This window comes from Henckelia pumila, chromosome 3, assembly GCF_033568475.1.
Source record: "Henckelia pumila isolate YLH828 chromosome 3, ASM3356847v2, whole genome shotgun sequence".
NCBI classification, from domain to species: domain Eukaryota; kingdom Viridiplantae; phylum Streptophyta; class Magnoliopsida; order Lamiales; family Gesneriaceae; genus Henckelia; species Henckelia pumila.
The window spans coordinates 191,152,962-191,178,949 of record NC_133122.1 but is presented as its reverse complement, the minus strand read 5'-3'; the positions used below and the strand labels follow the sequence as shown (position 1 = coordinate 191,178,949).

The following is a 25,988-nucleotide window of genomic DNA, read 5'->3' as shown; positions in this document are numbered from 1 at the left end:
CTGATAACGTGTTGTGAAAAAGTAAAAATTTACGGTAAAAAGTAAAAACTCAAAAACTCAAAATTTATCAAATTCTACACTTTATAAAATTTTTCTCTCTTCACAATTGTGTTTTTCTACACAAATGGAGAGACCTATTTATAGATCTCAATTGGAGATTAGTCAAAAATTAATACATCATTAATTACATCATCACACACTAATTTTCAATATTTTACAACTCAATTTTCAACTTTCAACCTTCAACATTCAACAATAAATAATAATATATATTTATATATATTTTCAACAGATATTTTTTTGTTTCAGAAAAAGAGATATTTTAGTTAATTTTCTATTTCTATTTCTATTTTCTATTATTTTATAATTTTATTTATTTAGTTGCCAATATCATTCCGGCTTTCTTCGTTTTCACTCGTATTGCAGAACCCTAATTTGGTCTCTAGGGTTTCGAGCGATAATCCAATTCATAGGGCTCGTAGCGATCGACTCATCATTACGAGCGGCTTCAAATATTCGAATTCAATGGATTTCGACGAGTACGATTACCTCGAGAAGGCAGTGGAAGAAACCAACGGCTCGTCAAAGAAGGAAGTTCCCGAACAGAAGGAAAAGGACAGAGAGAAGACCGAGAAAGGTTACCGAAGAAGAGAGAGGAGCGATGACGACGAGTTTGACGAAGAAAAGGATCGGAAAAACAGCAGCAAGAAGTCTCGGAGCGAAGAGAAGGGGAGGGATCGGGATAGAGATAGGGAAAGGGAAAGGGAAAAGGACAGGGATAAGGATAGGGATAGGGATAGGGATAGGGATAGGAGCTCGAGGCATCGGAGTAGAGAGCGGGACTCAGAAAAGGAGAGGCGGGGGTCTAGGGATACGGAGAAGGAGAAGGATAGAGAGAAGGACAGGGAAAGGAATAGGAATAGGGATAGGGAGAGGGAGAGGGAGAGGGAGAGAGAGAAGGAGAAAAGAGAGAGTGACAGAGAGAAGGAGAGAGAGAAGGAGAAGAAGGACAGGGACAGGAGGAGTAGAAGCCGATCGAGGCTAGACCGTGAAAGGGAGAGGCCCGAGAGGGAGTTGATGAGGGAGCCGGAGCGTGATGAAAGCAGGTGATGTCAATAATCTTTTCTCTATCAATTTTTTTTAATGTACTTATGCTATGACCCTGATTAAATTACATTCTTCAGTGTTCACGCGATTGGCTCTTCCTTGTGGATGTAATGTGAAAAATTTTTGAGCTCAGAAATTTAATTTTATGTCGTACGCATTTAACTGTGGAAGAGACCTGGTGTTTGCTTGTGTATTAGTTGATGTATTTTCATGGTTGCGCACTAAGGCATTGTTAAATTTCGGTGGGTGGTACTGATGGATCTGTTTTCCCTTGTTTTTCATCTGTGTAAATTTTGGTGGTTCTTGACAGTGGATGTGGATGTGGATGCATTCGATTTTGAAATATTTGAATATTGGATGGTTACATTATGATCTTAAACATGTAGTAAATCCTGATTATTTTCTTGATGTCATCATCTATTTAGTCCTCTTCACAAAATTTTGTGGTCCATTGTTTTAACCAGATTATTTTCTTGATGTCATCATCTATTTAGTCCTCTTCACAGTTTCTGTGGTCCATTGTTTTAACCAGAAGATGTAGACCCTTAAAAACTCTTTACTACAAAGCAAACCTGTGTATGGATGGATATCCTCGTTTTTCAATGGTCTTAAAATATACAAGTAGGTGAAGTGTTTCCTTCACATGCAGCTTTATGATAGAGTTTAAACATGAAGAAAATGCGCAAAGTGGTCTTAAGTACAGAAAAAAATATGACTTTGTGCGTAGAGGATATAATATTCTAACTTGGGTTGAAATCGTAGATGGATTTTTTGCACATCTTAATGGGCTAATAAGGCGGAAACCCTTGAAGGCTTCTTCACAGAAGAAAGTGAATTTCTACATGTTGATTTTGATAAGGTCTGTTGTGTTCCTTTGTTTTTTGACTTCTAGATTGGCTCGCAGTTCCAGCGTATTTATGTTTTGCATAGCTGGATTTAGGGATTCATTTTTGCATTTGAGCTGCAATGTTGACCGATGATGCATTCAATTTTTAGGTCTGCAATGCTTGTGGTGAAGCTGTATCAATTTCCATCCTTTTCTTCACCTCGAAGACGAAAATTGATTTAGCTCATATTTGTGGCCTTCCCTTTGCTCTGAACCAGGAATTGAATAGTGAATATCAGTGTTTTGTACTGACCCAAATATGATGTGTTGTGATTAAGTTCTTAGCTCGACCTTTGAAAATTGTATAGTTTTGATAATAATATTAATTCATGGATTTGCAGGAGAGAAATTGCAGAATTCCTCCATAACTTCCACCTTTCATTATATACGATGGAATAAGAGTGGCTTCACAAATTTTCCTGCCTGTAACATCAATAGATATATTTATCCTACAATTCTTTTAATGCAGATGAACTGAAGGGTTTTCTTGACATGTAGTTGCAAACTATGTTCAAATCCTTTGTAACATATACATATACATATATGTATATATATATATATACATATATGTATATATATATATATATATGTATATATATATATATATATATATATAGAGTTTTACTATGCTGCCTACCTATCATGCCCACCACCATGCCCACCAACAATGTGACACTATTCTATTGGATGTGATAAAGATGTGATAAATTGTAGGTCCAATAGAATAGTGCCACATCATTGGTGGGCATGATAGGTGGGCAGCATAGTAAACTCTCTCTCTCTCTATATATATATATATTATTCTTGATGACAAACTGATGTCCTGAAATTTACTTTACTGGGCTTTTGTTGGCAATACAGTGAAAATGTTTTTGAATCATTATCATTGCCTTCATTCTAAAAAAATTGAAATGATCTATGAATTTTGTGGTGATAAGCTGTTGCCCATCTATTATTTTTATTACTCAGAAAGTTTTCCTCCGGTAGTCCAAGTGCATATAATATCTCCGTATCTGGCCAAGTGCTCGTCTTGGCAAATCAGATCATAAGTACTCTTCCTTCTTTTTTTTATTAGTGTTTTGATTTAGGGCTTAGCCTTTCAGGGTGCTGGCACGGAGTTTGTAGGTTCAAAGTAATTGAGCTACAGGTAGAGAAAGGGTTTGAGATTATTTTTTTCAACAATTTTAGGACTCACGAAGAATTATTCATTTATAGGAAAGTTGAGGTTTTCCTGTCTACGAATTTGTTCTCATTCTACTTTGAGTCTTTGTTGCAGGAGATTTAAGGATAAAAAAGAAGCCGTGGAAGCTGAAGCTGATCCAGAAAGGGACCAGAGAACTGTTTTTGCATATCAGGTACGAGCTTTGATTTCAAATGGCAACTTCTCAAGGATCATTGTACTGAAACTTTTTGAATACTACTTCATTTAAATGTGTCTGATGGCCTGATTTGGAAATCTATCTTTCTTTGCAGATGCCCCTGAAGGCAACTGAGAGAGATGTATACAATTTCTTTTCACAAGCAGGAAAGGTTGGTGATGTTTTCCATCAAAACATTTTTGATCTTGAAATTATGAATTTCCTTAAGTTTCCAATTATGTCTGTAAAAATAGACTTTTTTTTTACAAAAAAATTTTCAGATTGTTTTCCTTCGTGATGAAGTGTAAAGTGCCAGTAATTGTTGAATTATGATTTACATATTTCTTATTTATAAAGTAACTTTTCTAGAGATTCGTCTGTTTTTTAAGTTAATGCACCTCAATGTTCAATTACAGGTAGTGTTAATGATTTTCTTTCGTAGATATTATTCTCATTTTTTATTCTGCTTCTTCATTAATTTTTGTAATTCTTATGTTTACATTTTCGACCTTAGGTCAGTGATGTGAAACTAATCATGGATCGAAACTCAAGACGTTCAAAAGGAGTTGGGTATGTCTCCGTATTTCTACTTTGGTTTAATTATTCTTCTTCCCCCCTTGAATTTTCAAGAAAATGATATCTGACGTGCTCAAATAATTTATTTCTGTATATGCGATCATATATCGGTTGAACTTTGTACCTAGTATTTTCACATTAGTACTCAGTTCTTCAGGGATGAGAAAATGTACCAGTCATTGCAGCCTTTATATGTTATTCACATGAGAGTTTCTGTGTCACTTGTTGCATATTCTAGCTGATAGTTGTTGAGAGCCTTGCCCTTGTTATAGTTGGTTCCAGTCTTGACCACCTCAGAATATTTTTCGAACAGTGTATTTCAGGAAAGTGGCTGTGAGAATGTAAGAAAGATATATTAGAAATGAATTGTAAGAATCTGGTACTCTATTTCTTGGTCTCGATGTTGAAAATTTGTAATAATTAGAAGCTCTCTTGGCTCCGGAAGTAACTATAGAGTTCTCATTTCAAGTTTAATAGCATAAATTGGTTAGCATAGCATAAGTTGGTTAGCGTGTCTTCCATAGCTCCATGTTGTTGCATGTCAGAGGCAGTGAAAGGTTTTGGAATAGTGTCTGACCAAGTCTGAGTTTAATTATTTGTTTTGCCTGCTAGATAGGATTAGGTTGGTAACTTATATACATGTCTTTCGATTTCTGTTAGATTGGCTTATTCTGTATGTTTTTTTTCACAGTTATTTGTTTCTGGGTTATTGTATGCCCAATATCCACGTCATGCAATTTTGGTACATAGATCTGTTGAATTAACATTACTGATGATGTTAACAGGTATGTTGAATTTGATGATGCTATGTCTGTGCCGATGGCTATCGCTCTGTCCGGCCACCTGTTTCTTGGACAACCAATTATGGTAAAACCTTCAGAGGCTGAAAAGAATCTTGTTCAATCAAACACTTCTGCTGGTGGTTCTGGAGTTGTCGGACCATATGGTGCAACGGATAGGAAGCTTTACGTGGGGAATTTACATTTTAATATGACAGAATTTCAGCTTAAACAGGTATCACTCACTTGGAGCTGTAGCCCGTTTTGCACTTTTTTTGTTTGTTATTCACTTCTTCTATAATGATACAATTGTGGACTTTGGCTAATATCTCATATTATTGATGTGGGTACTATAACTTTAACATTTATGTAATTTGACTGCAACTGCACTATTCAAACTTATTAGCCAGTACAAACTAGATGCGCAGATCTCAGAGGCAGCTATTTTTGTGCCTTATTCTTGCACCTTTGTTTTTCCAACTGATTGTGTAGGATCTTAGCCCCTGCAGTGAGTAGCCTTCCAATTGCCACGGCTGTAGATTAATCCACTTCAAATCCAGTTAAGATAGAGTTATATGTCTAGGAACTTAATTTCGACAACAGTAATGTTTGAGATGCCATGACCTTCATTTTGCATGGATTAACTTTGTCCAGAATCGTGAACACTATTTTGAGACTATAGCTAGGTACGTTGAATTCTTCTTTATTCATTGGGGGTAAAAGATAAAATAGTCAAGCTTTATGTTTATAGTTTTGAAGGCCACTTGTTTTGCCTTGTATTTTTTGGCGATGCATTTGTTATATTTATCACCCCCTGTTTGTGATATCTTCTTTGGATATATTTATTTTCCCTTTCGAACTGTTTTATTCGTCATTATTATTTTACCTGTATGCCTAGCTTTAAATTCTTTTTGACATTAGTTTGTTGCTTATAAAAATTGTCTATCCGAGAGATATGGAATAGTTTTTTATCTGTTTGTTTTTGAGTTTGTTATCAGACCTTTGTGTTGTCTTTGTTTCTGTTCTGTTTTTCGACGATGTTCAGCCAATAGCCTTTTCTTTTTCTAGATTTTTGAAGCATTTGGTCCTGTTGAGCTTGTTCAACTTCCTACAGACCCAGAGACAGGACATTGCAAAGGTTTCGGGTTTATTCAAGTAGGTATTTTTTGGATGTGGATTTCTTTTAAAGAGTCATTGTGAAATCCACTGAACTTTATGTATTATTTAAATGAAGTTTGCACAACTTGAACATGCGAAGGCAGCACAAAGTCTGAACGGGAAGCTGGAGATTGCTGGTCGAACCATTAAGGTATGGAGCTAATCTTTTGGTTTTCATTGATAAACACGGATAGTTGAACCTCTTCAATTTTTGCAATCTCCTCTTTCTTTGTAAATATATCAGGTTTCTTCTGTTACGGACCATGTTGGAGTACAAGACTCCGGAGCAAAAACAGCAGATTTTGATGATGACGAGGGGGGTGGTTTGGTGAGAGATCTCTGAGTTTCATAATCGAATATTTGTTTATCGTAAGTGCTTGTATTCATCTGTTTACTCGTGTGCAACCTTTGCAGGCTCTAAATGCTCAGTCTAGGGCATTGCTCATGCAAAAGCTCGATCGCAGTGGTACTGCTTCAAGGTCTGTAACTGTTTATATGCTGCATCTCACTAATCTCATCTGTATTTGGATGCTGACTTAGTTTTCCACTTTGTAGCGTTGTGGGTCCCCTTGGAGTTACTGCATTGAATGGGTCCACTTTTTCACAAGCTACTACCTTACCTACCAATCCAACAGCAGTACTCCCCACCTCAGTTCTTCCTGCGCAACTGGTTTCCATGGTTCCAGAACCTATTGGGACACTTAGTGAATGTTTACTGTTGAAGAATATGTTTGATCCTGCAGCTGAGGTTAGTATTTGTTCAACTTCTTGGTGGTTGGAGCATCCTCATACCTATTTTTGTTTTGTCTTAATCCTTTGTACTTTTATATGATTGCAGACAGATCCCGAATTTGATCTGGACATTAGAGATGATGTGCATGAAGAATGCTCCAAGTATGGGAAGGTGAAACATATCCATGTTGACAAGTAAGCATTTAGTGATTTGTCCATGCATGCATAGGCCTGCAATGCATCAGTGTTTTGAAGTGTAATAACATTTTGTTTAACAAGGTAAGGTGGCACTTGGCAGTAAGCTTTTACTAAATTACTTCAAAGGTAGGTGCCATTTGAAATCACTCATATTCTATTTTTAAAAAATGGTGGCAAAGTGTTACAAATCTACAGGAGTTAGAATTTCATATTATCTGAATTTACTTATTTTCTAAACATTTGTTAAATAAATTCCGCTCACTGCACTTGTCATTCATCTAGACTTGCTATTGGGAAATGCAGTTTTGGACAAAATGTGTGAAATGAGATGAGCTCGTAACATAGGCTTCAAATTAAGGTCCCCATATCCCCCCTCTATTGATCGTTATTCATGCTTGTTTTTTAATTTTTTTTATATAAAAAGTGGGACGGCTTTTATTTATATTAACACTAGGGGTGGCATGTGCTCAAGTTTTGGTTGATAAATCATTCCTATGGTATGGTAATATCCAGTTTCTTTCTTTCTTTTTTTTTTATTTTTTATTTTTTGTAGTTTCAAAGAAATATAATCGGTAAAAAAGCACTCACGGACCTTGGTGCTCCTTTTATCTTGATAACTGTGGTGCATGCATAGTTCATAGATTTATGTAGTTTGAATTTGCATTTGGGGATTGATAGGCGATAGCTATGCTGATTGTTTGGGTGTTTATGTTACGGCTCTCCAATTCCCCTTGTTGTTTTGCTGTATTCATGCTGAGTTTGTTCCGTTTGAGCTTTGCACATTGACCGCTGAAAACACCCATTCCCTCCCATCACTACCCCAACTCGGGTCTCAGTTTCATGATTTTTTTTAATTGACTTGCAGGAATAGTGCAGGCTATGTCTATTTAAGGTTTGAAAGTGCGGAAGCATCGGCACGTGCTCAACAAGCAATGCATAAAAGATGGTTTGCTCGTAGATTGATCTCAGCAATATTCTTGGTACTGTCCTAGTTTTAACAAATTAGTCCCATTTTAGGTTGGAGAATAATCCATTGACACTTCCTTTTCATCTCCATGATTTTCCAGCTCTCAGTTCTTGGTTCGCCAATTTTATTAAGATATATTTCTGATATAAAACCTCGTGTTTTTGCAGCAACCTTATGAATATGATGCCAAATTCAAAGGTGCAGCTTGATCAAGGTTCCCTGGTGCCAGAGTCTGAGTTATTGAACCCCTCTTCGTGGGTTTTCCATCCCAAGGATCCGGAAGTACTTTGTTTAACCAATGTCTATGAATCGTTTGTCGAATTCGTAAACCATTGGGATCGTGATTGTTCCTGGACTGCTATATTTTGGATTTCACCCAAATGTTTGAATGAATGAATTTGGGTCATCTGTTATTATTACTCTTTTCTATTTTGTTGCGCTTTCTGATGCATGAAAACGAATACGAGGGATAAAACGCTATAATAAACTATGGTTATTTCTTTTTTAAAAAGGCCGATGCGTTATGGTATTTTATTATTATTATTATTATATATATTTCTCTACGTGGATGTATAATTATTATGTACAACACTTTGAATACATTAGCGTTATATATTATTTTACAATTTGTAACAAGAATTAATTAGAAGCCTCGTCAAATTTTAAAAATGGAGATCATGTCACTGGATAATGAAAATATCATTATTGACTATTTTAGGACGATAAAGATTATGATAGTTTTGCGAGCCTTTTATACCCTTTGATAGGGATTTACATTGGAGCTTGTGGCGATGGGTAACATTTTTGTGAGACGGTCACATTCGTGAGACGAGTCAATTTTATTTATATTTATAATAATAAGTAATATTTTTGACATAAAATGTAATATTTTTTAATGGATAACCCATTTAAAAGACGTGTCTCAAAAAAATAACTCCTGAGACGGTTTCATAGGAGTTTTTGTCTCTGTGGCAATATTTATAACAAACCATGGAACTTTTTCATTTCAGTCTCTAAATCAAATCGATATTAATTCACATTCTAAGGCAAAATCGTTAAATTGTAGATCACGGCATGCAAGGCCTGAAAGAATGCACAATATTTATTCATTATATTAACTGATGATGAACAAAATCTCACGTACCTAGAAGAGAATATCTCTTCCATCGACCAAATATTTTCAAATGTACTCCCATTTGACTTAATAAGATTCATCTTTCCTTAAATATATATTATGATGTTTCAATCTATTGAAGTTCATAATACTAGTCGCTATACAATTGCCAATAATTGTTCGTTGTTCAAATATACATATATCCTTGGAATTCTGATCTAGCTAGGTTCAGGTTTTCCGATGCATGCATTAGGAAAACAGTGAGCTTTTGATACAAATATTGTTCTTCAAGTCCTCATTTAGATTTGTGCAAGTGTGTTAAAGTGATGAAATTATAGCATCTTAATTTTGGTGCTGGCTTTCTGGGCATATGCATAGAACTTTAATTATTTATTTTGAAACTATATTTGGGTCGTTGGGTATTACTTGCCGATTACTTTTATCAAAGCCAAATAAGAAATCGAAAACATTAATATTCCATGCATAGAACGATATATATGTAATGCGTATATTATAGTCTGCAGGCTGCATGGATACTGATTATAAATCAATAAGCTAGTCGTAAAAATTAGAAAATCACAGCTAGCAAAATGTGAGTACGTACTGATATTTAATTAATGGGCTTGGTAACCCTGTACAGATTCTGAATACTTCGATACCTGCGCAGTTTCTTGGTAAAATCCGAAGCATGGACCTTTCTCCTCTTGTTCATAGGGACATATTCATCTTCGTCTGATGACTCTCCAAACAACTCGTACATAATCTGCAACGTTGGCGACGACGAAATTTGCTTCCCTTGCGCCTGTAAGTTGCAATAATGTTCTTGGGATGAATCCATCATGTTCAATATTACTTCAAAACTAAACTGATAAATATTAATTGGTTATACGTATTTTAGAAATTTTATAATTAACTTTTGTGGCTTAAATATTGTATGATATGATACGAAGCTGCCAAGTAAACGCGTTCATGATGAGAGAGACTGCGTGTGAGTTTATATTTGAAGAAACAGCGGTGTTGCTTCCACGAACTTCATACCATGCTGCATCGTCTGCCATTCCGAATTTATGTATATAATAATATATATAAATGTGTTTGGATACAGTGATATTTACGTGAGCATCGGTCTAGGCGACTACTGTTTATTTATTGTATAATTATCTCATTCGATCAGTACTCACATAAATGTACACGATGGATGCTCATCGTAAAATAATGATAGTTACTTAAATTCATATAAAATTGACACAAATCTTCGAGGTAAATTTGGATACAGTTTACAACAAGGATAAATATAAATATAGACATTAAATTTCATTTTTATATTATGAAAAATGGTTTCAATTAATATTACGTTTTTGAAAAGACGACGTATAGAGAAAATAATTATGTCGACTATTAGTGCGTAATGCATATAAGAGGAAAATATGTTACGTATGCATTATTTGCAGTGTTTGGTTATACTTAATCGTTACGGCATTGGTATTGGCATTGACTTTAATTCTACATGGATTGGATTGGGGTTCAATCAAAATCATTGCTTTGCTTTTCTGAAGCTAGCTTCCTACGTTGACTCACGACTTCAACCCAAGTTTATGTATGTTATTATAAATATTTGTATAAATTTAATTTAAATTATTTTATTACTAAATTGATATACAATCAGTTTAAATTCCAATATTAAATAACAATTGAAAAGCATGATTTTTTCCATCTCAAGATATATATGAATTATGAACGGATCCTCGGAGCATATACATTCCGAAATTCAATACTCAATTTGGAAGGTGCATAGATTTCACGGGAATATATTTATAAGATGAATTTATTCGATCGATATTTGATGTGAAAATAATGTCATTAATATAAATAATAATATTATCCATCCAAAGCAGCATGTATTAATCTAGTACACAATATTTTTTCATAAATGACTGATAAAAAAAGATTGCTTGATTGATATCTATTAATTCTTTTTACACTCGATACACGAATATAAATTAACCTTTTTTTGGTATTAAATAATATTTATTTGATCTAATACCAAAATAAAAAAAAGGGTCAAATTAACTACTTAGAAAGGACCGATTGCATGGTAATGTGGCCCAAAGGCAAGAAATCTTTCAAAATTAGTTTTGAAGACATAACACAAACACACTTGTACATGAAGAAATCCATGAAGTGGACATGATTCTTGATCAAGTGATTGATATCCAAATCCAAAACATACACAAATATACAAATTCTTCAAAGATTGTTTAATTAACAAAAGAATGATATTTTGATTAGATATGTTTCTGGCACTAACAGTATTCAAAAGAATCAACCAAACCATTTCAAAACAGACACAGAATGAATGCAAACTCCATGTTAGAATAGACACACCATATATCATGCAATCTGGAAACTCAGTCATCACATTTGAGCCCGCATATTTCCAGCACAGGACCATCTCTTGAAACAAACGGGTTGATCCGTACCCACACGAGCGTTATTATCGAAGCCAAAAGAATCGACCAGATCACGACCACTGTCGGGATTTTCTCTTGTTTCCCCATCATCCCCTTGAGGAATGGATAGAGGTGCATTATGACCCAAAATGCAAAAAGTAGCTTACCAAACAAAGGACCCCACGACTCGTATCCGTTGTTGATGGCGTTTGCAATTCCAGCCACGACCCCGACGATGTTTACTATTAGTAATGTCAAAGGTGGGATTAACAATGACGTCCATTTGAAGAGATATAGCTCAGAAAATTGTCCATCGTCTCCCCCTTTGGAGGTGACAGTGAAGTTTGTGCTCACCCCTGCTAGAACTTTGAGTAATCCTTGGAAAAGAGCAAAGAGGTGTGAGGAAACTCCTCCGATGACCCAGAACTGCTCGTTTCTCCACCAGTCGTCGATTCGAACACCACCCCATTGCATTTCAAGGCTGCCCGTTGCAGCAATGGAAACGAAGAGGGATATAAATATGACGCTGGCGTAATTACTTATCTGTTAACACAAACAACTCTTAAAACTCTCAAGTAGTAATGCCTTAACATACTGGGAAATAATCAGGTTTTTTTCTTCGATGGTCAAATGGGCTAATCTAATGACAGCAATTACATAATTAGCTCAAGTTCTATATTTCAAGAATCTCTGTACCATAAAAAGAAAAAATCTCAGTTTTTCAAATTGTTTAATGTAACGATGCACAGAAATTCATATTATCCTATCCATTTTCCCCAAAATAAAGCATCTTAATTATAGGAGTATAGCACATACCTCGGGGACGATAAATTTTCCAGTGAGAAGGCAAATGGCAGGCAATGTACAATACATGACCAATGGAATGGAAGTCCAGGGATATACAACAGAATTTATGTAGGAAAGTCGTTCCAACCACTTCAATCCACCTCCATAACCATACCAGATGGGACAGTGTTTGCTCAAAAAAATCTCGACTGATCCAAGAGCCCATCGAAGCACTTGGTGGAGACGATCTGAGAGATTGATTGGAGCCGATCCCTTGAAGGCAGGTCTCTTCGGCATGCAGTAAACAGACCGCCAGCCATGGCAGTGCATCTTGAATCCAGTTAAAATGTCCTCGGTGACAGACCCATAAATCCAACCAACCTAGTTAAATTTCATTATAAGAAAGCAAATTCATTAATAAACATAAATACAACATTGAAAGATAAGACATCCTCCTGACCAGTATTTCAAAAAAATATTTGTAGACCCCAACTAAGAATTGTACAAATGGAGTTCTTTTGAGAGTTTACCTATATCTGCAAAGTGCAGCACAATATTCGATGCTCTCTCAAGATAAACGAGACAATACATATATGTAAATGAAAGAAGATTGTAGATCAAACAGCTTACCTCCTTTCCCCATTCGGTCTTATCTTCATAACCGCAACTGATAACATGAATGGCCTCTTTCAAGAGTGATGTAGAACTAACTTCTTTAAGAACACCACCATTCTCGATCAGTGTAGAAGCCACAAATACCGGTGACTGCCCAAATTTCTTCTCAAGTTTTTCTTGGGAAATACGACTTGTGATATCAGTACCTGCATTAAAATAAAAATTATTTGATTGAATTTATGAGTGAATGTCATTTTATTGATTCTTTTCCCCACAAGGCAAGAAATTTCAGCGAAAGCTTAATGCTCTAGTAGAGCTTGCAATGATTTGCTCATAAAAAGACTACAACCTTCAATCCCTTCTTCAATGGTCTCAAGTGCATGTATCTGCTTTGATGTCTCTCTGAGCTTTGACTTCTTGATCTTGTCTTTCTTTGTTTTCCTCGTCTTGCTTTTCCGAAAACCACAGCACAAACAGCACCACTTTGGCCAGCAGTTGCAGGTCTTGCTAGGCAACTTCTTTTTGGCAGGAGCATCATATCCATAAAGTGCTTGCCTTCTAAAGACACATCCAGTTCCAACATAAATAGGTCCTTGTAAACCATCCAAACCCTTCATATTGATCTATATAGAATTTAAGCCGTCAGTAACTACACGCTGCCCAAGAAAAAACCATCAAATAAAACAAAAATGCCTACATACATCAAAGAACACGGCATTATGGTTGGAATATCTATCGTGAAAATCAATCCCATCAAATCTCTGTGGAAACTGAACATAACAAACTCCCTTTCCTGAAGTAGGGTCCATCATGAAGCACATGGCTTCTCTCAAGGCCTTGCTGTTGTTTATGTAGTGATCACAATCGACATTCAGAATATAAGGAGCATTTGATAGGACAGCAGAAACCCGAATCTGAAAAATTTACAGATTTTAGGAAATAAGCTGGATCAAACAAGAGATTTGGATTAGCTTTTACACGGAGTTTGATCACAAAAAGGAGGTTAAAACTGCTATTTACCATAGCATTCATGGCCCCAGCTTTCTTATGATGCTCAAAGCTTGGTCTCTTCTCACGGGAAACATAAACCAGGCGAGGCAGTTCATTCTCTTCAACATCACGAAGACCATCATGACCCAGGAACACCTGTTATCAAGAGCAAATTCAGGAAATAGAAACTACTAAGTCCCATTGCAAAGCTAACACCAAAAAACTATTATGCATAGCAGCCATCTGAAAAACCCAAAAAAAAAAATGTATCTTGCCCTAAACGCACATCAAGCCATTTGCTTAATGCAAGACCAACAAAATAAAGAGGAAATAGTTAGTTATTTTTTACCCTTTGCTCAATAAGAGATTGATTTTTTTAAAAAAAAAAGAAGAAAAAGAGGAAACCACTAACGGTGTTCGAAGTTTCCAACATATCAATCGAAAAGGATTTTATAATTTATTTATCGAGTACAGTTTGAACGAACTAAGAATTTAAATCCTTGGATTCTCTATAACAGCATGGCATTTATGAATAAGATCATCTCCACATAGAACCGAGGTATCAGTTGGTACAGGTTTGATTTTACCTAGTGTGCAACTCAAAAATACATGCATGGTGAACACATCATGCATAAGAATTTTTACATAATGTAAGAGGATTCATGAGTACCACCGACCTGGATCATACCAGGATGGTCTCGAACAATATTTCCAGGCCAGGGAGTTCCATCCTGCATTGTCCAGCCATCTTCAGGAACCTTTTCTGCCATGGCCACCAAATGATTGATTCGAACTTTGAACTCCTCGTACTCCCTCTGTGTACCCAAGTCAGAAAATATGCCAATACCATTACAAAAATTTTGTGGTACATCAATTGAACCAGAAGGGTCCAATCTGTCACTTACCAGTTCATATGTGCAGGCATGTACTTGTTTTAGTCAGGTTATTTTGCTATGATTATAGATACAATTATAAAAGATATATACCTTCATAGCACGCCTTTCCCTCACAAATGCTGGATGGACTTTGTTTTTCAAATAATCCATCTTCTGGGAAAAATACCATTCTGGAGCTCGTGGTTCGATGTTGAATTTCTTGCAGAAGGGAACCCATTTTCGAGCAAATTCAGATGTCTCAGAGAGAGCTTCAAAAGTAAGCATGGCGGCACCATCATCGGATACATAGCATGACACTTTGTCAACTGGGTAATCCACTGCAAGAATAGAGAGAACTGTGTTTGCGGTAATCAGTGGAGGTTCTTTCATTGGATCAACTGTGCTGACAAAGATGTCTATGTCAGCTAATTCTGATTGCTTTCCTTCTTTCTCGTACCTAAAAAACCAAAGAAAAGTCAGGTGTCATAACAAATAAGAGAATTCAAGTGGTTGATCAGTTTTAAGGGATGGAAAATATTATACTAGTGAAATCATGAGATCAGATGAGACAAAACCAACAAAATTTAGCCTACTTGTGGGTATTCCCGTGTGTGTGTGTGTGTGTGTGAGAGAGAGAGAGAGAGAGAGAGAGAGAGAGAGAGAGGTGTTTCTTCTGAAATCAAGGCTCAAATCTTCCAAGTGGTCAGGTGGCTCAAGTGCATATGATCAGCAACAACAATAATGAAGGCAAATCGAGTTTTGAGTTCGTTTAAAACAAGAATCACCTAAGTGAGAGTCGATCAAGGTAAGTCTCTCGCTCAACAGGATACCATTTTGGAAACTGGTCAAGTATCCATGAAGCAGCGAACCATATTTCACAAATAACTGAAGTCATCCACAAGCCATATGCATCAGGAACTGGATGGAGAATCCTGTAATGGAAGAAAAACCCAAGAACCACAACACGAAGTATAATTATCAATCTGTATGGGTTTATCTTGCTCGAAGATATTGGTAATTTCCTTGAAAGCGGTTGCCTGCCTTCATCCATCCTACAAGAGAGATTTCAAAGTAAGAAATGAAACACAGATTCTGGAATTCCACAAACATGACTATATTTCAAAGGAACAAAATAGATAAATGCAAAGGAAACAGCTATGGAAACCATTCAAACCAAAAAATAATGATAATAATTGTAATGGATTGGCGAAATCTTTATGACAACCAGATAAAACGAGCTACAAGGAAAATTTTAAACAGTGTGCAACAGACATATCCAAAGATTCTATTTATACATATCTTAACCATTGAAACAGAACTCTCATGCTATTCATGATCACACAGCTCTTCCTTTCAAAAAGAGCAAGCTTCTACTTCATATTACGTCTTTCAAGAGTCCAAAAGTAGAATCAAGCATGAAGGGGCAGCACATGATGTCAAATTACAAGTAACGCAAACAACTGAACTCTTTATGGAGTAAAATCATAGTTCTTGGTGCATTTTATAGGCACTTCCTTTCACAAATAGTGTATGATTTAAGCCAGAAAAGCAATCAGGCTTCCATAATCTATAATAGAGAACATAAACATGGGACAAGCTACTGGCATATTTTGAGAGAAGATTTTGCTTACGTAGGCAAATCAGGGTCCAATTCACTCCCATCGAAGTCCTCAGAATCATTATTCCCTAGATGTTTGACCATCTGAAGTTTCTCGCTCTGTCTCTTCTTCCAATCCTCCATCCGATCCTTCCATGAAACACTTCCATAACCATATAATGCTATGTCTTTCTCTGGAACCATAGGCCGGGATGGCACTGTACATCATAAGTATCTATTAAAATCATGCGCACACTCACAGAATCTGAAGTAAAAAAATCTGTATAGAAGAGATGACTCAACGATGTGCTGATGCCCCAGGAGACGAAAAATGTATCCCATCCCCATCATTGACAAATGGGGGTATTATAATAGCATGATGATCATAAGAAACCTGAGCATCCTAAAAAATTAGCAGACAAAAAGTCATGTACTGCGCAGCAATCTTGAGGTAGAAATAGAAAAAGGGGATAATTTTTTAAACACCTCTTCACTATAAGTCAAGAGAGGGATTTCAAGAACTTGGGACGATGAGTCATGACTTGTGGATGAGGCTAATCGAGTATGAGCTCTTTTTTTAAAGCCCGGAACCTCAATATCTCCACAATCAAACTCGTATTCCAAATCATCGAAGTCTTCCTCTTCTTCATCACCATCAACCCTTGGGCTACCTGAAATACTGACGCTCCAATCATTTATTTATTCATCAAATCAAAGAAGATTAAAGCTAGTCACCAATGGCAAGTGAATATGGTTACAAAGTCACCTTTAATGCGCTTGTATCTGGTTCTGCACTGAGGACAGGCCTGATTTCCTTCCTTTCTCTCATACTCATAGCAAGTCCTACAAACAGGGAAGGCGCATTCGTTGCAGGCAACAAAGTGTTCCCCGTCAATAGTTATCTCCACTTCATCCCCACAAATTTGGCATTTTTGTCCACTTAGTTCTTGGACAGACTTGATCTAGAATATCACAGAACATAATAAATAGGTTCACTGCCATTTCTTCAAATCCTTCTTTGCAACAACTATGGTTTGGTTTTCATTCAGTGGAATAAAAATTTCAAAATAAACCCTGGAGACCAAACTATAATGACGCCACAAAAATGCTTATTTTGAGTGCCCAATTGTTGTTTTGGAAACTCCTACTACGAAAGTTCAGCTGGTAAAAAAAAGTTATTCCGATTGTATTTGATAAACTTAATCAAATTATTAATTTTTGACATTTAACAAGCGTGCTCCACTATGCAAGAAATGCAACTCAAACAATAGCTAGGTATATTTATGTGCTCCCATGATAATGTAGAATCCCATATGCATGGCGAGGAACAGTAGCAATAACATCACTGCGAAACAACAAAACATCCCCACAAGCAAGAAAACAGCATTTCAGGATTGAATCAAGAATTAATAACAGTATAATCCAAATATGGAGAAGCTTACGGAAAAATTAAATAGATGAGAATGTAAAATATGACCAAAATAAGGAAGTTTGTCAAAACACTTACCCTGCCTATTTCATCAGCATTTATGAGCACAAATTCATTTCTATTATGAGAACCAGCGACTAGTCTTCCTCCTGTATCCATCACCATTCTTCCACCAAGAAAGTTTGCCAGCAAAATCGCCCACTCTTTAAAACTTACCAGCTAAATAATCATGTTCTCTAACGCGGGAACACAGCTGGCATAACGTAAAAGAGCCAACTTTTCGGGCAAAAAAATTAAACTTTCGAGATAATAAAAATCAAATAAACAACCCACCAAACAACGGAGCCTTACAGTGAAAAATCAACAGCAATGACCTTAAGTTTGGCAGAAAATTAGCAGAAAAAGGAAAAGAAAACTTTTAACAACCAAGATTTAACTTTCAATGCACACAAACAACAAAAAGATTCAACCTTGCAATACAATGACCGAAGAAAAAACTAGCTTTCTAACTAAAATTTGAGTATTGGAGCACTGAGTGTATAGTGTAGACCCCATTGGAAGACAGCAGGCACACCAAAGTACCAAACCAAACCCCCACATTAGGAAAAAGCACTCGAAATATAAAGCAAAACCCAATTAGAGGAAGGAAAAAAGAAATGGAAATGACAAGAAATCGTTGTATTAAAATAATGTGGAAAGTAAAGAAACCGCAAAAGGCAGGGAGATTCTCGAAAATGTTTGCTTAAACAAGTGTAAGAATGATGATTATATTCAAGCCAACGCAACACAGCAAAATGGCCAGGATTGATGAACTTTTGAGAGTAGGAGTCATGAATATGAGAGAGGTGAAAAGTGCACCACACCACACACACACACACACACAACAGAGGAAAGAAAAGGAGTAAATACGAGTGGTGGGTGGGCTTGGAAGGAGAGAGTACGGTTACGGTAATAATAAAAGTTCAAATGCGTGTGAAAAAGTGGGCCCCAGTGCGCGGTGGCGGGTGGTGGAGGCGGGGGCGGTGGTGGTGGAGGTGGTCACTTTTTAGCTTTCATTGGAGGAACTAGCGTTAGCGTAGACTGCTTAGTAATAAAAGCTGAATGCGTGCGAGTAATTATTTTTTTCTAAATTGAAAGGATAAAATAAATAATAATAAAATCTAATTTGTTCATTGAAAAATAAAACAATAATTTATTTAGGATCCGTTTGAAGTGAGTGATAAGATAAATAATATAGAGATAAGTAATATTTTGTAATAAAAAATAAATAAGAAATGATAGTTAATATATATATGATTTGATTTGATTGATATATTAATATAGTTTGTTTGATTGGATTGATTATATTTTATAAAAAATAGTAAATTATTATTTTATTATTTTAATAATTAGTAAAATATGAATAATATTATTTATAAAGGGTAATATAGTAATTTAAATTTAATGATTTGATTGATGTAAGATAAATAATTAATGATTTGATTGATGTGAGATAAATAATTGAAATATGGATAAATAATATGACAAAAAAAAAAGTGAGACTAGATAAAATCTTACATTCAAACACACCCATAGAATAACAGAGTCATGTAAATTTTATAAGAATAATATCTGACACGATTAATAAAAAAAATATTATTTATATATCAAAACATTATTTTTCAGTCTTCATATACATCAGGTGACTTTGCAACCCGTGACTGCTGATGGAAAAGTTGTGTATCAAGAAATACATGGTATTGGGGAAATTCTTAGCACCTAAGAAATAGATTAAAAATATTAAATCTGAAATAATTTCACCATAATTCTCTCCACTAACGAAGATTAATATTTTTATTACAAGGAACATGAATATGAGACTATTCCTAAGGTGATATTTTAACTTGAATGAACTTTAATTGAATTTTTAAAAAAGAGTTGCGGGTCTAATTAAAATAAAATGTTTGTCAACCAATTATATCTTCAATCTCATTGTTTTTGGCTAATTTATCTATAATTTAGCGCAAAAAATAATATATATTTGAAACGTTGGTAGAGATATTAATATACGAGGAGCTAGCTAGTGATGTGAGGAATAATGGAGATTGAAGAATGTCAACTTAATTTTCCAAAACTTTATTCTGTTGTTTGTGAAACTCAAATCACAATATTTATTTACAGTAAAATGTTATTGTTGTCTACGCCGCAGTTGTTTTTAGGGTTTTGGCAGTAGCCACCTAGGGTTAAATTAAAGTCGACTAGTACGAGGCACGAAACACTAAAATTAATATTGCATGTGTAGGTAAAAACAAAAAACTATAATAAAATTTGACAAAATTTTGCCCCCATCTTGATGCTTCGAATACGTTCTTTTCTTCCAAAATTGACTATTTCAAGTTGCGATAATGATTAATGAAGCAGTAAATCCCAAGTTCAATAATGAGAAAATAATACTTCCTCCGTTTCATATATAATATCTTCTTTGGATTTTCACACAGATTAAGAAAAATGTGTTGGGAAAGCAAATTTTATATAAATTTCTTATTTTATCCTTATTTAATGTATTAAAAAATGATTGCACAATTTTTAAAGTGTAGTTAATATGGGTATATTAGTAAAGAAGTGTAAAAAAAATACTAAATATGGTATATGACTATATATTTGGAACAAATAAAAAAGGAAACATGGACAATATAATTGGAACGAAGGGAGTATAAAACTTTTTTGTTTGAAAGAAGAAAATAGACATGAATTCAATATGAACATGCAAGTTGATGAAAATGTGATTGATTTCTTTAGTAACGATTTTTTTACTCTCGATGTATTTTGCCTAGAAGAACATAAAAAAATAAACGAAAATATATTTTATTAAAGAAAATAAAAAAAGCCCGTAATATTATTTTTTTTTGTTCTTTTTTTTTTTTGGAAAGGTGGATTAGAAAATGCAATTTTGATAGGAGACTTTTTAGAGAATCCTCGATATTAGAACATAAGATAGAGTAGGTAGATGTATGATGTATTGATGTTCTCGTAGAACTTAATTTTTTTGCTAGCGTATTCCCGATAAATTATATATGTCAATTAATTATGCAATTTACTTAATTCGTTCATTTAAAGACGTACTCATGAAATAATAATTTATTTAGCTGAAACTTAAATTAATTAATTGATTACAATTTAAATAATAGAAATGTCTCCAAGTACGATGTAAATTTTCGTGTAACTCTAACATGTGAAGAGAGACACTTTATATAAGTAATTGCCGTTCACATTAAATTAATGTATTGCAAGAAACAACTAAAAACAAAAAATAAAATATACTGAAATATTATTAAATCCAATGAGTTTCCCATATGGTTATTATTAGATTTCCCATATGGTTATTATTAGACTAAACCAGTAAATGTTGAGGTGAACTCCATTTTAGGTTTACGTACTATTGTTATATATAATTAATAATGTGTGGGATTAAATGCACTACAAAAATATTTACGTATAAATTTTCTCAAAATATCTTATCAATTTGCACCTAATACACAAAACTCGGGTGTATTATAAATTTCTATTGTGTTTGGATGAAATATTTTGAAATCCGTGAATTTAAATGTATTTCATTTTATTGATTACTCACGCAAATGAAATTCAAATTCATCTCCATAATTACCGACACTACAATTATACTTATTTACCACTAAAAATAAATTCAAAACCAAATACAATCCCAAAAAGTTAAAAAATATTGATAAAATTTTTCATTAACAATTCTTTAACTACAATTAGCATCAATTCACAAAATTACTAGATATTAAAAAACTAAAAAGTTTAATCATTCTAGTTTTTTATACGATGTGATAGTCTTAACTGTTACATATTTTCGTTCGAATTAATGCAATAATCAGATAAATCATATTCAAAAATCCCGATTCATCCAAAAAATATTGATAAAGATAATCGAACTTTTGACTATTTATCAATTAAACATAAAACATTCATCTATCTCGTGAATTCGAGAACCACTTATAGACCATCATTTGAAATCTTTTATTAATTATTATTATTATTATTCTATCTCGTGAATTCGAGAACCACTTAGAGACCATCATTTGAAATCTTTTATTAATTATTATTATTATTATTGTTATTATTATTTTTTAATAAAATCATTTGAAATCTTTTGATATGGGTGCATGTTCCAAAAGCCTAATTATGTACATATGCTTGTACTTTAGTCAAATTTGGATTGCCCTACACGTGTGCCTCCATGCTGATTGCAATAAATACATATACATATATACATATATACTGGCTTTAATTTATCGATATATATTTAATGCAAAACAAACAAATGTGATTCCTACTTCGTTTGTAAACATCATTCATGTTATGCAAATAAATATCACCTTTTTGAACGTTGGAATACAATAGTTTTTACTTTTTAGACAATTTATTTTCTTAAAAAAAACATTTTATTCAGAAAAACCTCAAAATATCTATTCCTTAATACACTTTTTTTAATGTTTATGATTTTATTTGCAATTTTTTAAACTTAATTAACTAAATTTTAACATAAATTTTATAATTTAATACTTTTATATGAATTAATTGGATTATTGTTATATGGATGAAGGGTATTGATTTTATCACAAGAAGACCGTTAGAAATTTCTACTTTGTTTTGATTTTATTATTACTACGCACCTATCACGTATGTTTGTGAATTGCTGATGGAAATGACAATTTGAAAATTTAAAATTACATCACTTTGTCTCTGACTGCGTATCTATTTTGGTTGGAAGTTCATGGCATGTCTATAACAATTAACAGGGGAGCAAATTAAGGGGCAAATCCCATTATTTTTAATCGATTTATTTAATTTCTTGCATCAATTTTTCTTGAAATTTTAATCTCCCATAAAATATTTAAACGAGATACTTAGCAAAATACATTGGCCAAACTTTTTTTTTGTTTTTGAAAATAAACATTCTCTAGTACTGTATTTGATTGGAGATAGTTAGTTTTCAAAAAACTAGTTCGATCAAGTTATTTTTTTAAAATATTTCTAACATTTAACACTACTAACTAGCATACTACTTTTCCAAAAAAAAAAAAAAAAAAAACTAGCATACTACTTAGATTTAAATTTTGGACAAATAACGTACCATACCACAAATATGAATGTGAATTTGCTTTTAGCTGCATTTAATGATATTCGAAAGAACTAAGCCTCTTATTTATTCAAATACATAAATAAATAAGCGGCTTAAAAAAACCATAAATAAAGAGAGAACGAGGGGAAAAAAAGGTTTAAATGGAATTTATAATTTGGAAAATATCATATTATAATTAATAAAAACATATAATTGCCTGTCCATAATACCAAACGACACTATTATTCTTGTGGGATCCAAATCATTCCATTCCAATAACAAAAATATATAGCTTTCTTTACGCGTATAACCCACTTTCATTGAACGAACCGTTTTCTGCTTATTTTGGGCAATCATCATGTGGCGTCGGGATGATTACAATTAGACATATTAAAATGGGTTAAAGGATATATAAACTCATTTTTTAGTGGGTTGAAAAATAAACAACTCATTCCGTTTTGTAAGTGATATGACAAGATAACTCGATGGACCGAATCAAGTTTATGTGTAATTTGGTGAGTTGAAACTGATTGACCCATAATTTTTTTTTTTGTGATGTGAAAACCCGCTGTCGCTATTTTTTGGTGTGCTCTGGGTAAATCTTCGGACTAACGCAATAGCTTGCAAATTACGCTAGTTAGGTAAACCACACTAGACAAGCCCTGTGTGACATATTAATCCAAAAAAATGTTGATATGAGGAATCAAACTCTATGGTCAAGAATTCTCCTATTTCATCAACTTAGACACCCTCCTAGGGGCTGACTGACCCATAACTTGCTGGAACATTAGGTGGAGCGGGGTTGCAACACAACCCATATATTTTATACGACGGGGTTAGCCGATCTGATGGGCTATTCCATTTTGAAATTTCCACCGACTACACTGAACTAGAGCTTTCATATGGGTCCAAAATAAGAAAGGGCAAAAATTATAGGAAAAAATATCATACATAAATCATTATAAATATTAATTAAATAATATACAATTTTCAAACTCATCAACCGGTAAATATACCTAAACTATTATAAATAATATAAATATATTAGAGTTTATTAATCATATATACATGAATGATTATAAATCATATAAATATTTGTAATAAATTATTATAAATAATATAAATAATGATTAATAAAAAAAATAAATATAAATATGTGTGTGGAAATATAAATAATGATTAATAAAAAAAATAAATATAAATAATGACATATATTCAATAGTCTTATGAAAAATGAATTAAAATTTCAAAACAAAAGACTTAAAGAGTCAAAAATTGTTTCGATATACTTCTAAAATCATGAAAAGATAAACATTTAGGTTAAATTTGCGATTTTCCAAATATACACATGCATCTTCTATATGTGTATTGATTTTCATTCGAATATTGTTAATTTTTAAGAAGTATTGAATTGATACTGAACGATGAGATGTTTTTATTAGTCGCCACAATTATTTCACATTCCCATTCAACTTGTCGTCCTGTTTATGAAATGAATATTGATAAAGTTGCAACAAATTAAACATAACATACAATGATATTTACAGTAAGAATATATATTGTCAGATTTGCAATTATATTTTGAGATTAATTTTGATATTATTCCGTGATATTTTGTATTCAATATATAATAAGATTTGATAAATAAATTTTTGTATTGAATTTTTTATGATATAAAAATTGACGTACAATTTTATAAGTAACTATAGTATTACTCGAAATGAAATAGATGCAAATACCGGATTCACGAGGCGTACGTGCTCAATTGTAATTAAGTACAATCAATTTGTTTCCCTCTTATTTTGAATTATTGGAGGTCTTTTGTTTCAAAATAATTCAAGTTACTACAGACGCGAAACCAAAATTTGACAAGTTAACAAACTAAAAGTCAAAAAAATAAAAATAAAATCAACTTACTAAATTGCAATTCAAATCACACATATTTTTTAGAAATGGAAAAAATTAAAAACCAAACCTTTACATCTCCAACTATTGATCTACTCAAAACAATTTCTTAAAAGAGCAACTGATAAGTAAATCGTAAACACGAAACTTGCTTAATACAACAGAGCAAAAATACAAACAATCCCACAGTCAATGGGATTACAAATTAAATCCCTTGGATCATGTGGCAATATCGACACCAACACAATTAATCATGGAATTATATATAACACCGTAGCGCCGCCCAAATTAGGAAATAGATTGAAATGATCCATCAAAGGGAAATTCGAGATCAATGCTAATCCCTTGATTCAAGTCCATCATATCATAGAAGATTAAATGTCACAAACTAACTAAAATCACGACAAATGAACAAAAATAATAATCGACGCCCCCTATATAAATTCCATCCTTTGCCACCACAAATTCTCAAACCTTTCATCGCAAAAAAAAAAAAAAAAAAACATATTTCTAGCGAGTTAGCTAGCCACCACAAAATCTCACGTACTACACAATCGAAAAAAAAAGAAGAGAAGTATGGTTGTGAACAAGAGTTTGGTAATTTTGGTGATCACGATGACATGTTTGGTGTGCTCCGGCATCTCAACCAGAGAAATACCGGAAGAAATATCGGGTGAAAAAAACGCGATAGGATGCTTGACAGCCATCGTGAAATTCAGGCCTTGCATCGCTGAGATTATCAATAGTTTGAAGAAGGGGAAGTTGGATATAAGTCCAGAATGCTGCGGGAAGATCATATTGGTGGCTCAACAATGCTGGCCAAATATGAACCATAACCTGCAAACCACTTCCATATGTGGCTTGCCCACTGCCAATATGCTACCCTCAGAGCAATATGGAAATTAATTAGTAGTATTAGACTAGTCTAATTACTTCTTCATAATTATAATTAATTAAAGCAGCTTATTTCATATATAATAATAATTTGCTTATTTCAATGTGTTTCTTCTTTTCTATTTAATTTTGTCTGAGCTTCATATATAATTGATTCTCGCAAAAATAATAAGGCCCGGAGCACACAGCAGTTATTTAAATAACCTTTACTTGGACAATTCTCATGGAATAATAATAAAAAAATTTGATATATGACACCATGATCTTAGGTCAAATTTTTGTGAGATTAAAAACATTATTTTTTATACTAAAATATGGATTAGAAGTTGATCACGAGAGAGATTTACTCCAAATAGTAATTGCCAGGTACGATAATGATTGATATTGCTATTATAATAATAATGATGCATGCATCTTAATATTTCCAATAATTGATCTAATCCTTAA

At 33.6% G+C, this 25,988-nt stretch overlaps 2 protein-coding genes across 4 annotated transcripts; one reads left to right on the top strand and one right to left on the bottom strand.

The window, feature by feature from the left end:
* The first annotated feature begins 388 nt into the window (after positions 1–388).
* On the top strand, positions 389–8,186 carry LOC140891141 (uncharacterized). Of its 3 annotated transcripts, none has more exons than XM_073299464.1 (13): positions 389–1,106; positions 3,270–3,348; positions 3,467–3,523; positions 3,866–3,921; positions 4,713–4,941; positions 5,775–5,861; positions 5,941–6,015; positions 6,109–6,192; positions 6,279–6,343; positions 6,420–6,612; positions 6,703–6,791; positions 7,660–7,774; positions 7,929–8,186. In XM_073299464.1, exons 1-13 carry the CDS (start codon positions 526–528, stop codon positions 7,968–7,970), a joined length of 1,752 nt encoding a protein of 583 aa, XP_073155565.1. In that variant the 5' UTR covers positions 389–525; the 3' UTR covers positions 7,971–8,186. The 3 variants fall into 3 exon arrangements, with proteins under 3 accessions (XP_073155565.1, XP_073155567.1, XP_073155566.1); XM_073299466.1 differs by lacking the exon at positions 7,929–8,186 and adding an exon at positions 6,876–6,920 and having other exon boundaries at positions 7,660–7,754; XM_073299465.1 differs by lacking the exon at positions 7,929–8,186 and adding an exon at positions 7,077–7,152 and having other exon boundaries at positions 7,660–7,751.
* A 2,885-nt stretch (positions 8,187–11,071) lies between these two features.
* On the bottom strand, positions 11,072–18,633 carry LOC140891140 (cellulose synthase A catalytic subunit 2 [UDP-forming]-like). The gene is made up of 14 exons (XM_073299463.1): positions 17,696–18,633; positions 16,955–17,150; positions 16,675–16,859; positions 16,492–16,591; positions 16,223–16,406; positions 15,377–15,643; positions 14,703–15,048; positions 14,394–14,531; positions 13,747–13,872; positions 13,428–13,640; positions 13,076–13,349; positions 12,742–12,932; positions 12,142–12,492; positions 11,072–11,868 (listed from the first exon to the last, which is right to left on the bottom strand). Exons 1-14 carry the CDS (start codon positions 17,780–17,782, stop codon positions 11,284–11,286), a joined length of 3,243 nt encoding a protein of 1,080 aa, XP_073155564.1. The 5' UTR covers positions 17,783–18,633; the 3' UTR covers positions 11,072–11,283.
* Between the last annotated feature and the right edge of the window lie 7,355 nt (positions 18,634–25,988).

Excerpts from the sequence above, each read along its gene's own strand:
- LOC140891141 (XM_073299464.1), top strand. The coding sequence starts at position 526 with ATGGATTTCGACGAGTACGATTACCTCGAGAAGGCAGTGGAAGAAACC. Across the intron at positions 3,349-3,466 it reads GAACTGTTTTTGCATATCAG|ATGCCCCTGAAGGCAACTGA; the intron begins GTACGAGCTTTG and ends CTTTCTTTGCAG. Across the intron at positions 6,193-6,278 it reads ATGACGAGGGGGGTGGTTTG|GCTCTAAATGCTCAGTCTAG; the intron begins GTGAGAGATCTC and ends CAACCTTTGCAG.
- LOC140891140 (XM_073299463.1), bottom strand. The coding sequence starts at position 17,782 with ATGGTGATGGATACAGGAGGAAGACTAGTCGCTGGTTCTCATAATAGA. Across the intron at positions 17,151-17,695 it reads ATGCTGATGAAATAGGCAGG|ATCAAGTCTGTCCAAGAACT; the intron begins GTAAGTGTTTTG and ends GTGATATTCTAG. Across the intron at positions 14,532-14,702 it reads GGGAAAGGCGTGCTATGAAG|AGGGAGTACGAGGAGTTCAA; the intron begins GTATATATCTTT and ends TTGGGTACACAG.